Source organism: Myotis myotis, unplaced genomic scaffold (genome assembly GCF_014108235.1).
Source record: "Myotis myotis isolate mMyoMyo1 unplaced genomic scaffold, mMyoMyo1.p scaffold_m19_p_2, whole genome shotgun sequence".
In the NCBI taxonomy this organism is placed as follows: Eukaryota; Metazoa; Chordata; class Mammalia; order Chiroptera; family Vespertilionidae; genus Myotis; species Myotis myotis.
Genome location: NW_023416324.1, coordinates 162,550,228 through 162,565,654, shown reverse-complemented (window position 1 = coordinate 162,565,654; position 15,427 = coordinate 162,550,228). Strand labels below are relative to the sequence as shown.

Sequence of the window (15,427 nt, the reverse complement as noted above, 5' to 3'; positions counted from 1 at the left end):
CTAATTTCCCTTGTGATGAAGTACTTAGAACTTTAACTGTAACATCACATGCTCTTCAAACAGGCAAGAAAGCAACATATAACTGACCATGTGCAAAAACGGGTTGAGGTAGGAATATGCCTACTTTGTCTAGAGTTTGTCCTTGTGATTTATTAATCGTCATCACAAATGCTGGCATCGCGGGAAACCGTCGTCGAATCAGTTTAAATGGGAGGCCAGTGTCAGATGGGAACAAATTAATTCTTGGAATCAGAACAGCCTCTCTCTCTGCAGATCCTGTTAATACTTCAGCTTCGATAATGTTAGGTCGTAATCTTTTGATAATAAATCTGGTACCATTACAAAGACTCCATTTACTATTGAGATTTTTCAATAGCATGATGATTGCACCCACTTTCAATTTTAATTTATGACATGGCATTCCCAAAGGAGTAATACTATTAAGAAATTCGATGGGAAAATTTTCCTTTTCAGCATCATCTGTGGAATCAATGGAATCATCACTCAGATATGTTTGAAAATCTCCATCGAGTATATCCAAATTTTCTTCATTTAATTTTTAAACATGCTCATTTTTTGGACAAAGAATTGCACATTTAGATATATTTTTAATATCTACAGCAGTGGTTCTCAACCTTGGCTGCACATTAGAATCACCTGGGAATCTTTTTAAAATCCTGATTCCTGGGCCTCACCCTCTGGAAATTGTTTCTTTGTTATTGGGTGGGGCCACAACATTAGTAACAAAGAAAAGAATTAAAACTTTATTGTGGGGAGCCGCTGCAGTGTTTTGGACAGGTTCAAGCCTTGGACTGATGAGAGGATACAGTTCTCTCATTGCCACATGCAAGTCCCAGCTTGGAGGGCAGGGTCCTCCCAGCACAATTATAGCCAACAGCTGTAGTTGTAAGCTTGAACCTATGGTCCAAACACGTGGCCCCACGTTCCTGAGTGATGTAGGCTTGATAGAGTTCAGGTGCATGTAGTTGAGTAGGATCGAAACCCAGGAGAATGTTGTAAACATCTTGGTCATGCCCTTACTTTGCCTCGTAGCATCTGCTATAAAATAAAGGCATGGCTGTGGGCGTGGTCACTGTCTCTCAGAGAAGCCGCGTCCCACCGAGACCCGGCTTTCGTTTTCTTGTCTGTCTGTTCTAAGCCTTTCAGCCGCCCCCACTCAGATTCACCCTTGGGTGTGCTGGCAGGGTACACTTTATAAAGATACTAGAGGCCCAGTGCACAAAAATTTGTGCACTGGGGGGGAGGGGGATCCCTCAGCCTGGCCTGTGCCCTCTGGGACCCCTCGGGATATAACGACCTGCTGGCTTAGGCCTGCTCCCGGGTGGCAGAGGGCAGGCCTAATCCCTAGGTGCAGCCCCTGGTCAGGCTCAGGGTAGGGCCGATTGGGGGGTTGGGGCACCACCCCCTGTCACGCACAGAGCAGGGCCAATCGGGGTTGGGGCGCTGCCCCCTGTCACGCACAGAGCAGGGCCGATCAGGGGGTTGGGAGCTCCCCCCTGTCACGTACAGAGCAGGGTCAATCAGGGGGTTGGGGAGCTCCCCCCTGTCACGCACAGAGCAGGGCCCGTGGGGGTGGGGGGGTGGGGGCGCTGCACCCCATCACACACAGAGCAGGGCCCGTGGGGTGGGGGGGTTGAGGCGCCGCACCCTGTCACACACAGAGCCACAGGGCGATCAGGGGTTTGGGGAGCTCCCCCCTATCAGGCACAGAGCCGGGCCGATCAGGGGGTTGGGGCGCCGCCACTCTCACACTCAGGGCAGGGCCGATGGGGAGGTTATGACTCTACCCCGTCACACACAGAGCAGGGCCCGTGGGGTGGGGGGTTGCGACGCCACACCCTCTCACACACAGAGCCGTAGGGTGATCAGGGGGTTGGGGAGCTCCCCCCTATTAGGCACAGAGCAGGGCCGGTCAGGGGGTTGGGGCGCCTTCCCCTGTCACGAACAGAGCAGGGCCGATACGGAGGTTGTGGCCCCACCCCCTGTCACACACAGAGCCGCAGGGCGATCAGGGGGTTTGGACGCTGCCCCCTGTCACGCTGATCCCGGTGCCGGGAGGCCTCACGGCTCCACTGATCCCGGTGCTGGGAGGCATATTATCCTTTTACTATATAGAATAGAGGCCTGGTGCATGGGTGGGGGCTGGCTGGTTTGCCCTGAAGGGTGTCCTGGATCAGGGTGGGGGTCCCCACTGGGGTGCCTGGCCAGTCTGGGTGAGGGGATGAGGGCTGTTTTCAGGCTGACGGATGACTGAAGCTCCCAACTACTCCTTTTTTTCTTTTTTTTTTTTTTTTATTCTGGGCCAGCTTTAGCTCTGGCTCCAGCTCTGAGACCTCTGCTGCTGAAAGAAGGTATCTGGTTTGTTTAGGTTCTATAATCGAAACAATGTATAACTCCAGCTCTGAGATCCCTGCTCGCTGAAAGCAGGTTTCTGGGGTTTTGTTTAGCTTCTATATTTGTTACAATGTTTCAAACTGCAGGCTCAGAGGCCAGCAGGCAGGCGGGGAACGTTGGAGTCCTCCATCACTGAAGCAAGCAAGCCTCATGTTAGTTTCAAGCTGCCTGGCTGCCGGCTGCCATCTTGGCTGGCAGTTAATTTGCATTTCTCGCTGATTAGCCAATGGGAAGGGTAGCGGTCGTCCGCCAATTACCATGTTTCTCTTTTATTAGATAGGATGTCTCCACGCTTCTAGGGCGGGTTCCTGCCTCAAACCCCGCCCTTACAGGAAACAGCTCCAGCTCGGGGGAGGGTGCAGCCGTTGCCAAGACAACCCCTGCAGGACTGACTTCCTTCTGCTTGGTTGCAGTTCTGGTGGTCATGATGAACACCACCCAGGGTTTTTATATAAGTAGATATGAATTACCTGTGGACACAGACAATAGGGTAGTGAAGGCCTGGGGCGAGGCGGGAACCAGGTGGAGGGGGGGCAATGGATGGAAAAGAGGACATCTATAATACTCTCAACAGTAAAGATTTTTTTAAAAGATCATTGATGTTACATTTTAAAATGGGCAGAAGAGCCCAGCTGGTGTTGCTCTGTGGTTGAGCATGGACCCATGAACCAAGAGGTCCCTGGTTCAGTTCCCAGTCAGGGCCACATGCTTGGGTTGCAGGCTCGATCCCCAGTGTGGGGTGTGCAGGAGGCAGCTGATGGATATGTCTCTCTCGTTGATGTCCCTCTCTATATATCCCTCTCCCTCTCTAAAATCAGTAAAAATGCGTTTAAAAATAATAATAAAATGGGCAAAAGATTTAAACATTTCACAAAAGAAGATAAATAATGACCAATAATCACACAAGAAGATATTCAGTATCACTAGTCATGAGAAAAATACAAATTAAAACCACAATGAGATAATACTTTACCTCCAACAGAACACCTGAAATTAAAGACTGACAAATACAAATATTTGCAACTTGAACTCAAATAAGTTGTTGGTGAGACTGCAAAATGATAGTTCCTTTTGAAAACAGATTGGCAGGGTGTTGTTTTTTTAAATTAAACCTACACTTATATTATTCATTCATTCACTCCAGGATATTAAAAACATCAAGATGTTCACTGTCACGATGCTGAATTTTTTTTTTAATTTTTAAAAAGTACATATAATTTCATTTTTATGAGTTCTACAATAAGATAAACTAATTGTATTATTTTTCTACTGCTGCCATAAAAAACAGTTTCAGAGGCTTAAACAAGACAAATATATTATCATACAGTTCTGTAGGTCAGAAGTCTAAATATTGGTCTCCTTGGGATACTGGCAAAGCTGCATTTTCTTCTGTATGCTCTCAGTAGGATGCATGTCCTTGCCTTTTTGTATGTTTAGACGCTGTCTGCATTCCTGGCTCTTGGTCTCCTTTCTCCATCTTCAAGCCAGTTTTACACCACAATGACCTCCTCTTCTGCCTCCCTCTTCAACTTTTAAGGACTCTTGTGATTCCAGTGAAAACCCATTCAGATAATTCAAGATAATCTTCTTATTTTAAGGTCAACTGATTAGCAACCATATTTCTATCTGTAACTGTTAATTCCCCTTTGCTATGTAAAGTACAGGTTCTAAGGATAAAGTTTAGGGCGTCTTTGCAGACCATTAATGTAAGGTGAAAAAAATCAAAATGGTGATTGCAGACAGTGGTGGGGTGAGAAAAATTGACTGGTAAGGGATGGATGTGTGGCAATTTTCTGACAAAATAGAAATATCCTATATTATGATAGAAGTATATGTTATAAAGATGCTTTTATTTGTCAAAAGTGCACAGCAAAGGTGAGTGTATTTCAATGTAGATAAGAGGAGTATTAAAAGTAAAAACAGATGACGGGGGCATTGGGAATGGATGGAGGAGTAGATGAAACAAGGATGGCAGGATATTGTTTTCGAAGCTGGTAACAAGTACCTGGGAGCTCATTATTCTGTTTACTCTGTTTTAATTTGGAATTTTTCATATTCAAAAATTAAAAGAATGCTCATTTAGTTCTAAATAGTTAAGTCCTTAAAAGCCATGAAAATGTGTATTTGTAAAATTGAATCCGAGTTATTTCAAATGTTTTAAAATACCAAACTTTGCAGTAATAACTAACTGCTCTTTTTGGCAGCCACGAAGAACTATACTCAGGTCGCCCTTATGGAGCCCTTGATTCAGGTTTCAATAGTGTTGACAGTGGTGATAAGAGATGGTCGGGGAATGAAGTAAGTGTTTATTCTGTTCTGCATGTTATAATTCCTGATTAAGGAAAAATCAAATGATGAAAATGAAAAGTTTCTTAGTAGGGTTCAATTTCTCATTACATAAAATATACAGAAAAACCAAAGGAAGGGTATAAATTCCACATAGTCATACCATCCAAAACTTGTTTCTTCAATATCTTTTTACCATGTGTGTTTTACATGTTTGTTACCTCAATGTCTTGTATAAATAATTTTATATCCTAGAAACCTAAGCAAGAACTGAGCCAATTACAACTGATGGGTAAAGAAATGGGAACCTTAGTAAAGAATATCCACATGCTCAAGATAAACAACTTAGCCAATTATATCAGATTTTGCTTTTGTTTAGTTATTAGTACTATATTTTCTCTTTTCATAAATTACTAAAGCATAATATTTTAGCTACAGGTTGGGTTAAGTGATTAAGTACCATTTATAACATCATTTGTGAGTCAAAAGCAAATTAATTTTAGGTGTGCACCTATTTGTAAAATTACTTCTTGAGTGGGTATGTACATAATTTTGGTTCTACCCATATCCTATATAATAAAAGCCTAATATGCTAAGTTTCCAGTTGTCCGTTCAACCAATCAAAGCATAATATACTAATGATATGCCAAGGCCGCTCAACCGCTTGCTATGATGTGCACTGACCACCAGGGGGCAGACGCTCCAACTGGTAGGTTAGCTTGCTGCTGGGGTCCAGATGATCGGGACTGAGTGAAACGAGCCGGACACGCTCTTGAGCCCTCCCACAGCCCGTCCCCAGCTGGCCAACCTCCCGCATATCTCTCCGGCCCCAATCATGCACTGGTGGGGTCCCTTGGCCTGGCCTGTGCCCTCTCGCAATCTGCACCCTTCAGGGGATGTCGGAGAGCGGTTTCGGCCCTTTCCTGCTCAACACAGGAGCTTCCCCCTAGTGGTCAGTGCACTCCCACACAGGGAGTGCTGCTCAACCAGAAGCCGGGCTCACAGCTGGCGAGTGCAGTGGCAGGGACCTCTCCCGCCTCGGCGGCAGTCAGACATCTCCCAAGGGCTCCCAGACTGTGATAGGGCACAGGCCGGGCTCAGGGACACCCCCCCACACATACTCCTCCCGAATGTGTGAATTTCATGTACCGGGCCTCTACTAGATACATATATGTAAATACTTTAAGTTCATGTACATATTTATACAGGGTGGGGCAAAAGTAGATTTACAGTTGTGAGTATACCAAATACAGAGTATATACTTCTACTAGAGGCCCGGTGCACGGATTTGTGTACCGGTGGGGTCCCTTGGCCTGGCCTGTGCCCTCTCGCAATCCGGGACCCCCTGGGGGATAGCAGACTGTCAATTTTGGCCCAATCCCCACAGGCCAGGCCAAGGGACCCCACCAGTGCACGAACCTGTGCACTGGGCTGGTTTCAGCCTGATCCCTGCAGGCCAGGCCAAGGGACCCCACCGGTGCACAAACCTATGCACTGGGCCTCTAATATGCATATAAGATCTTTGGTTAATCTCTCCATCCCCCCTTCCCTCTGAGATTCATCAGTCTGTTCCACGTTTCCATGCCTATGCGTTGAGCATCCGCCCCCTGGTTGTCAGTGTGCGTCATAGCTACCAGTCAAAACAGTTGAACAGTCGCTTAGGCTTTTATTATTTATTAATTATTATGTTATTTTCCATATGATCAACTATAAACCTACTTTTGCCCCACCCTATATTTATAGTCATACATACCCTTCTATATCACCCGAGGATATGTTTTTTATAGATCTGAGAGACAGGTCTATAAAAAGATCTGAGAGAGGACCCAGGGATGGGACCCTCAACCTTAGTATATGCCCTGACCAGGAATCTAACCCGCAACGTTTTGGTATATGGGATGATGCTCCAGTCAGCTGAGCCACCCAGCCAGGGGCATTTTAATCATTCCTAAGTATACATTTTAGTGGCACCAAGTACATTCACATTGTTGAGAAATTTTCACCACTATGCATATCCAGAACTTTTTGGGTATTTTTTCCTTAAATATACATTTTAATGAGTTTATATTATATCCATGCTTTTAAATACTTAGTAATCTAAAATGTAGAATGATATTTCTTAATGTTTCTGCTATTATTTTTAAGCCTACAGATGAATTTTCAGATCTGCCTCTTCGAGTAGCAGAAATTACTAAAGAACAAAGACTACGAAGAGAAAACCAGTACCAAGAGAATCGCAGCAGTGTAGTAGTAGCAAATGGAGGTAAATATAATTCCTGATGACATTTGAAGTTTTTATAATTACTCTAAAAAATGGTCTTTTTCACACCTACTCCTTTGGTTTGTGTATTTGTAGCTTCTTCAACTCTTCTTTTAAAGTCTTTCTCTTATATAATTGGGAAAAAATTGTTTTCTGTTGAGATTAAATTTCAATTTCTCTATATTTTCAGGCTTTCAGTTAAAATACAGTGCTTCTCTCTTACCTTTATTTTGGGAGGAAACTTTATTAACGACAATTTATCTGGATTAGATTTTTGTTAATTTAACCAGAATCTTCTTTTGAAGTACTAGTCTTCTTTCAAAGATTCTTTTTGTGGTCACTACTTTACCTCTTTTAGGAACTCAGTGCTATTCTTCATTACCTTTTCCTTCATCTGGGATTGTGCTCTTCAAGGGCATCTGAATCTGAGTCTTCCATATTCTGATATTTTAATATTTGTGGTTTAAAATTGTTTTTATAGCTCATTAACAGACAGAACTCTTTTTGTTTGTACTTCTGCAGCAGACTTGATTTTCGTATTCTACTCAATATTGCTTTAATTTGAATTTTTAAATTTTGAGGATTAGCCATAAGGGAGAAATGACTTTGATTTTCCAGAAATCTATTGTATTATCTGAGAAGATGCTTAATCTCTGACTCATTATTTCAATTAAGTGGTTTGCTATCTTTTTTCCCTACCATCTTATATTCTTTTTTTTCTCCTGTTATTTAGCATTTCTTCATTATTTTACTGGTTTTCTTTTTAATCTTGCTTGTATATGTAATAATCTTTCTCATTGATTCATTTCAGCCTTAAAATAATGTCTATATCTGTGCTGTCCAATATAGTAGGCACTAGCCACATGTGGTTATTGAGCATTTGAAATGTGGCTTTTCTGAATGTACTGTAAGTGTAAACAGATTTTTGAAGACTTTGCATGAAAAAAGGAATGTAAAATAATAATATTTTATATTAATTACATGTGGTAATGATAATATTTTAGATCTATTGGACAAAATAAAATATATTATTAAAATTAGTCAACTTTTCTTTTGACGTTTAGAAATGTGGCTACTAGTTAATTTAAAATTACATACGTGGTTTACTTTTGTGGCTTACGTTCTATTTCTCTTGGACAGTGTTGGTCAAAATAGTATGAAAAATGATAGTGCATTCTTGGGAAGTAGTCATAAAATGAATTATTTATTTAGTCACACAAGTTGTAGCACATTGGGAAAAAATGCATTTATGTACCTGGTTTCTAATGTGGGTGTAGACCTTTTCATCCTTTTACCTATTAATATAACTAGTAACTCAAAATTTATTTTTGTATTAACTTCAGTTATGGAAATATTTAGAAATAATTGAATTAGAAAACTAAATTGAAAAGTAGACTTCTTCAAATTCACTTTTCCCAGAAACTGCAACTTTTAGCCAGCCTACAGAATATCATACAGTAATAGCTGGGGTTTAATACATCTCTAGAGAAACCATCTTCGTAGCAAGTATTTTTTTTTTCTAGCGTGCCATTTTAACTGGATTTTTAAATGGCTAGTTTCTAAGCTTAACAATAATGGGGTACTCCGAAACTTATTAGAAGAAATAATGATGTGATTTTAAACTTTATTTATATACTTCTCCTCACCACAAAACATTTTGAGAATAAAAAATTCCCCAAATGATTTTCTTCTATCCACAAACTGCTATAAAATATCTACAATGCTGACCTCTAGAAAATAATTTTTAAATAGAAAATCTTTGTTCTGGTTATGGACAACAGTTATAGGAAGGGAAACAGTAGTCGGTACCTATTTCTTTATCTCCAAGTTCACTTTCCTCCAATCCTTTCTCTTTTTTTTGAGTTGATTGTGTTAGGTTTTCTGCCTCCCACCTCTTCAAAGAGAGGTATGATTACACCCAAAATCTAAAACTTGGGGAAAGAACCTAAAAGAAGACGTACCTTCCAATGTTTAAAAATTATTCTTTCTTTCTTTGTATCAAAAACTCAGACTGTCTTATTTAAAACAGTAAAGAGCTGTCCATAGAAAAAAATAAATATTAGAGGTCTGTATTCTAATACTTATCATCAATTACTGTATGCTTTAGTGAATTAGGACTAATGTTTTTCTGGAGCCTATTTTTGTGAGTGGCCATGGACTAATAATAAAGGCTTGCATAATTTAAACTTCTCATTTCTTCCACTTTCAGAATAGAACATGTTAGGGAAAAGGAAAAAATGCAATGTAATGTCATTCATTAGCTATCTAATTTGAATGTTTTTTTTCCTGATGTGTGTGTGATGTGGACAGTGGAACACGATCTGGATCAAATTGACTACATTGACAGCTGTACTGCAGAGGAAGAAGAGGATGAGGTGAGGCAACCCAAGGGCCTGGACTCAGACAGCCTCAGTTCACAGTTTATGGCATATATTGAACAACGGCGAATCTCTCATGAGGTAGTACACATATTTAAGCCTAACTATGTTGCTGCCCCCTAGTAAAATAATTTATGGTAGTATAAATTTCTGTCCTATCAGTGATTTGTTGGTTTAGGCTTTATTATTTGTTTTATTATGCTCAGTTCCAGTTTCATTACTGAATTTTTCAGATTCATTTTTAAAGATCAGACAATAGTCTCAAATAGGGTTTAGGTTTATTTTTCAAATAAAAGGACAGATTTCAGAATTTTTAAAAAGAATTTTAAAAGTCCTAAGAGTATTCTATACCTTTGAAGAAAATGCAAAGGAATGTGATGCTTTTAATTGTTGTTCTTACTGCTTTTTTATTGTTACATATTGATAATCATAGTTTGATCAGTAACTAAGAATTGAACCAAACCGATGACTTTCAGAGCAACATAGAAACTTAACCATAGAATTTGTATAATGAGCTTAATGACATTGGAGCTTCTATTCTCAGTCTCACAGAATATAAATGGTTTGCCAATAAAATTCTTGGATGTCTCTTATAGTGTGGAGCATTGAGTTGCTGTATAAAACAAACAAGCATTCAGTCCACTGCAAGAACTTTGCCAGTTCCCCAAAGGTCTCAAGTAGAAATAGCCTTCTTCAATAAATCTTGTCAGCATAATAAAATGGCTCCACTTTAGTTTGTGCATTGTTAATGTCTGGTGTTGGTCCCAGGTTCTGAGCTGGGGTTATTGAGAAACACTTGGGCCTTTTTGAAGAATGATGAAATAGAGAATAATCATTTCAAGTGGGACATGTTAGGAAGTGATATCATTCTTTTTTTTTTTTTTTTTTTTTAATTTTTTTTTTTATTGCTTAAAGTATTACAAAGGGTATTACATATGTGTCCATTTTATCCCCCCGCCCTAGACAGTCCCCTAGCCTCCCCTATCCCCCAATGTCTTATGTCCACTGGTTATGCTTCTATGCATGCATACAAGTCCTTTAGTTGGAAGTGATATCATTCTTTTAAAAAACCCTTTGGTTTTCCTATCTGAAGGCTTTTGAACACAGTATTTTTGTTGGCATTCAGAAGGCACTCTTGTATTTAAAGTTGAATGAAGTTACATAAATCCGAGTCCTGCAGCCCAGAGATATCAGTGTGTTCCAGGTGATGAATGAAACTACTTGTGGTTCAGGCTATAAACATCCCTGCTAGAGCAAATACTTTGTAATAAAGTTAAAATCAACAGTGTACACTATAATCTTTTTTTAAAATATGTTTTTATTAATTTTAGAATGAGAGGAAGGGAGAGGGAGAGAGGTAGAAACATCAATTAGAGAGAAACATTGATTGGCTGCCTTCTGCACTCCCCCATCTGGGGATATACCCTGACTGGGAATCAAACCAGCGACCTCCCAGTGCATGGTTCAATACTCAGCCACTGAGCCACACCAGCTGGGCAACAATGCACACTGTAATATTAAAGGGAATCCTTTTTATTTTCTTAAGGTCTCTGATTATTTTATGGTTAATTAAACTGTATAAATGAGATATCTCTACTAAAAGTGATAATGCCTATTACTTTACTGGTGAAAAATTGTAGTACCATTTCTTCAATCCATTATATTGGCTAGTTTGTAATAATATGTTCTTAATTCTTGCTACCTGTTGTGTATGGTAGTCTTTATGTCTGTCATAAGGCTCTTTATGACTTCTGTTTCATAAAGCTTTCTAAAATTTGGCATCTATAAAAATATGATGAAGCAACCCTGGCTGGTGTGGCTCCGTTGATTGGGCGTTGTCCCATACACCAAAACATTACAGGTTCGGGATCGGGGCACATACCCAGGTTTTAGGTTTGATCCATGGTCGGGGTGCAACCTATTGATGTTTCTCTCTCTCTCTCTCTCTCTCTCTCTCCCCCTCCCCACCCCTCTTTCTCTCTTTCAAAGCAATTTAAAAGAAAAAAAATATTTTTAATGTGATGAAGCAGTATTATTTTAGATCAGCGGTTCTCAACCTGTGGGTCGCAACCCCTTTGGGGATCGAACGACCATTTCACAGGGGCCACCTAAGACCATCGGAAAACACATATATATTACATATTGTTTACAGTAGCAAAATTACAGTTATGAAGTAGCAATGAAAATAATTTTATGGTTGGGGGTCACCACAACATAAGGCACTGTATTAAAGGTCGCGGCATTAGAGAACCACTGTTTTAGATGGTTTAATAACCAGTGAAACCCTATCTGTGGTTGGCAAACTGCGGCTCGCGAGCCACATGCGGCTCTTTGGCCCCTTGAGTGTGGCTCTTCTTAGGCCTTAGGAGTACCCTAATTAAGTTAATAACAATGTACCTACCTATATAGTTTAAGTTTAAAAAATTTGGCTCTCAAAAGAAATTTCAATTGTACTGTTGATATTTGGCTCTGTTGACTAATGAGTTTGCCGACCACTGCTAGCTGATTTGGCTCAGTGGATAGAGTGTCAGCCTGTGGACCGAAGGGTCCTGGGTTCAATTCTGGTCAAGGGCACATGCCTGGGTTGCGGGCTTGATCCCCAATAGAGGTGTGCAGAAGGCAGCGAATCAATGATTCTCTCTCATCATTGATGCTTCTCTCTCCCTCTCCCTTCTTCTCTGAAATCAATAAAAATGTTTTTTAAAAAAAGTGAAGTTTTTTTACGTTCTTGAATACTATCTGAAAATGGGTTGATACTAATCTGTTTGAGATTTTAAACACTCTGCTATTATTTGATTTTATTATAAATCTCTCACATATCTAGAAGTATGATAAAATAGGCTATGACTTACAGAATATGACTTTTTTTAATTAAACCAATGTCATATACATTTGTTGTGAAAATTTCATCTGCCTCTTGCAATAAATTTAGATAATTGTAGTGTAAAACAGAGTGATAAGTCATTGATGTTAAGATACTGGGAGAGATTTTTGTTTATTTTTTAAAAATCCATATTCACTGAAATTAGAATAATGATTCTCTTGTCAGGATTCTAAATTTATATTTCATATGATTCTCATGCCCAGACTTTAAGGGAGTCAGCTTTAGTTAGCCCTTTGGAATAACTCACCAAAGATATTCTAGTCATGTGTGATATACCTATTTCTTAGAGCTAGGCTATAACTAGTTTTACATTTGACTTTTAGATATACTTTTCAGATAAGTTTTTTTCCCTTCAACAATATGCATTTTGATGATTATTTTTGGTGTTGAAATAAGATTGTATTGTTTCTATAGATTTTCATTTGACAAAATACGTTGCTGTGATAACCTCCAAGTTTCTACCTTTGTAAATTTTTTTCATATCACTTAAGTCAGTTTAATTTTCCTCAGTAATGTTTTTTGAAATGATCTTTACCCTTTAGTTTATAAATGAATCAAATTGCCAGTATTTCTCTTTTAATTAATATTTTGCCAAAAAAGACATTACTTTTTTCTTTATCTTGATATCCCACCAACATCTCCAGAACTGTATAGATGACAAACATGAGTAACAATTTGTGATGATGAAGAATTAAAGAAATGTGATCTGCCAAATAAATTCTTCATTGCTAGAAATATTCAAAAGAAGCTGAGTAAAAGTTAGGGCTGGTTAAGTAGGAATTTCTGTGGATGGAAATTTGTACTGGATGACCTCTAAGATCCTTTCCAGCGCTGACATCTTACTCATTTATACGCTATGTCCACTATCATTTATATAATACAGTGAGAAGGAAATCTACTTTTTTGAAAATAAAATAAACATTTTTGGATTATGAGTAGTTTTGTGTTTACCAAAGCAGTAAGATAGTCTATAATCCTTTAAACATAAAAATTCACGTTTGAAAATTTTGTGATAATATTATATTTTTTAGTGTAATATATATATTCCTAAATGTCAAGTTGAATGTGAACTGTGTAATCACAGTGTTCTGGATATATATTTAAATTGATTTATTTCTGCTCTTTTGGTGTAGAGTTCACCAATAAAACCAGTACCCACGAGGGAGTTTCAAAAAACAGAAGACATAAAAAGATATTCACATCAAAACAGGTTTGAAAAACCAATTCTATTCATTTTTTTCTGTCTTAACACTCAATAAAAAGCATGAAATGATTTTAGTTGTATATAGATCTATGTATAATGAAGACATTTAGATATACTGTGTGTTTTAGACACTCTGTATTTAGAACTGGGTGATAATGTGCCTTTTGTGCTCATATAATAGCAAAACAAGTAAAATTGATTTATTGTTTCTAAATTCAGATCACCTAAAGCATTACCTAAACAATTATTTGATTTGAAGATACTTAATAACAATGAGATTTTTATGGTGATAATCTGGATTTATCCATAAAGAAAGCTAAATGAAATTCTCAGCCTTTGTTTTTTTGCTTCCTCTTTGTTTTTATGAACTCCTAAAGAAGTAGACTTGGCATGCCTATTCTTAAAACAATAGTATATTTGCTATGTAGACGTGTCATACATAGTTCTTTACTTATGCTTGACAGTATATTATAGTTTAGGGGACTGAGATATAGATGGATAAAGAAAATGGGGAGAGTAAAGAAATTTATAACTTGGCCTTTTATAGTCTCATCAGTCAGTTCATAGTGATTTAGTTAAATTTTGTATCTTTGACATTTATCTCAAAATGACTTTTTAGTTGCCATGTCTATTTCTGCTGAGGGTGTAGTGTTCTGATTTTCCAATTCAGGGATTTCCTATTACATTTTCCCACTTTGAATGGACATAGACTCTATCTCCTGGCCCTGTTAGTTGCTATATTCATCACAAATAAAGCTCAAGATCTCTAGGATTTAGTATAAACCCTCAAAGTGAAAGCCAGCTTTTTAGCCCAGTTGCCTTATGTATTGGTTTCTAATGCTTATGTAACAAATTATCACAAATTTAGCAGCTTAAAACATGCCCATTTATTATATCACAATTCTGCTGGATAGAAATCTGGACAGGATTTCCTTGGTTCTTTGCTTTGAATCTCACAAGGCTGAATCAAGGTATTGCCTGGCCTGGATTCTTATCTGGAGACACTGGGGGAGAATTCCCTTCTGGGATTATACAGGTTGTTGGCAGAATTCATTTCCGTGCAATTACAGACTAAGGTCCCATTGCCTGGTTGTCTATCTGCTGGGAGTCATTTTCAGCTTCTAGAGTCCACCCACATTTCTTTCTTTTTTTTATTTTTTATTTTTTTAAATTTTATTTTTTTTATATTTTATTGATTTTTTACAGAGAGGAAGGAAGAGAGATAGAGAGTTAGAAACATCGATGAGAGAGAAACATCGATCAGCTGCCTCCTGCACATCTCCTACTGGGGATATGCCCGCAACCCAGGTACATGCCCTTGACCGGAATCGAACCCGGGACCTTTCAGTCCGCAGGCCGAAGCTCTATCCACTGAGCCAAACTGGTTTCGGCAACACCCACATTTCTTAGTTCATGGCTTTTTCTATATCAAGCCAGCAGTGGTGGACCAAATCCTTCTCACGTTTTGAATCTCTCTGATTTCCCTTTCTGCTCTATTGCCTTCCTCTTCTTTTAAGGGTCCATATGATTTTATTAGGCCCACATGGGTAATCTCCCCATTTTAGGTCAGCTGATAAGTAACTTTAATTTCATCTGCAAAGTCCTTTTGATGTGTAATGTGTTCGCTGTAGTAACATCAGATGTGGGGATCATAGGGGCCAAAAATCTGTCTATTAAACTTTAATACAGAGTTTCTATTTTTACTTATTTTTATAATCTGTGAATTCTTTATTTTCATGGCACTTCAGCAGTGTATTCTAAAATACTATTTTATTCAACATTTTAGTTGTTTCCGTTGGAAGAATCATTCAGAGTATGTAATCTGCCACAGTGCTAGAAACTGAAGCCATGATTATATTCATCCACAGGGGATTGGTCCCAGGACCACTTCGGATTCCAAAATGTGCAAGTCTGAGTTTGCTCTCCATATCCCCGGGTTCCACATTGGGAGATTCAACCAATCATGGATTTAAAATGTTGGTTGAGCCTGGCCAGTGTGG

At 38.9% G+C, this 15,427-nt stretch overlaps 1 protein-coding gene across 11 annotated transcripts in view; it reads left to right on the top strand.

Annotated features, from left to right (window-relative positions):
• Positions 1-15,427, top strand: part of LRCH3 (leucine rich repeats and calponin homology domain containing 3) — a 122,081-nt gene that overhangs the window by 72,468 nt on the left and 34,186 nt on the right. For 7 of the 11 annotated variants that reach the window (XM_036352696.1, XM_036352689.1, XM_036352692.1 and 4 more), the window contains exons 7-10: positions 4,620-4,713; positions 6,847-6,964; positions 9,251-9,420; positions 13,357-13,433. In XM_036352696.1, the coding sequence (XP_036208589.1) occupies positions 4,620-4,713; positions 6,847-6,964; positions 9,251-9,420; positions 13,357-13,433 (459 nt within the window). The remainder of the gene's footprint in view (positions 1-4,619; positions 4,714-6,846; positions 6,965-9,250; positions 9,421-13,356; positions 13,434-15,427) is intronic. The other 4 variants (XM_036352698.1, XM_036352695.1, XM_036352693.1 and 1 more) reach the window with 1 other exon arrangement.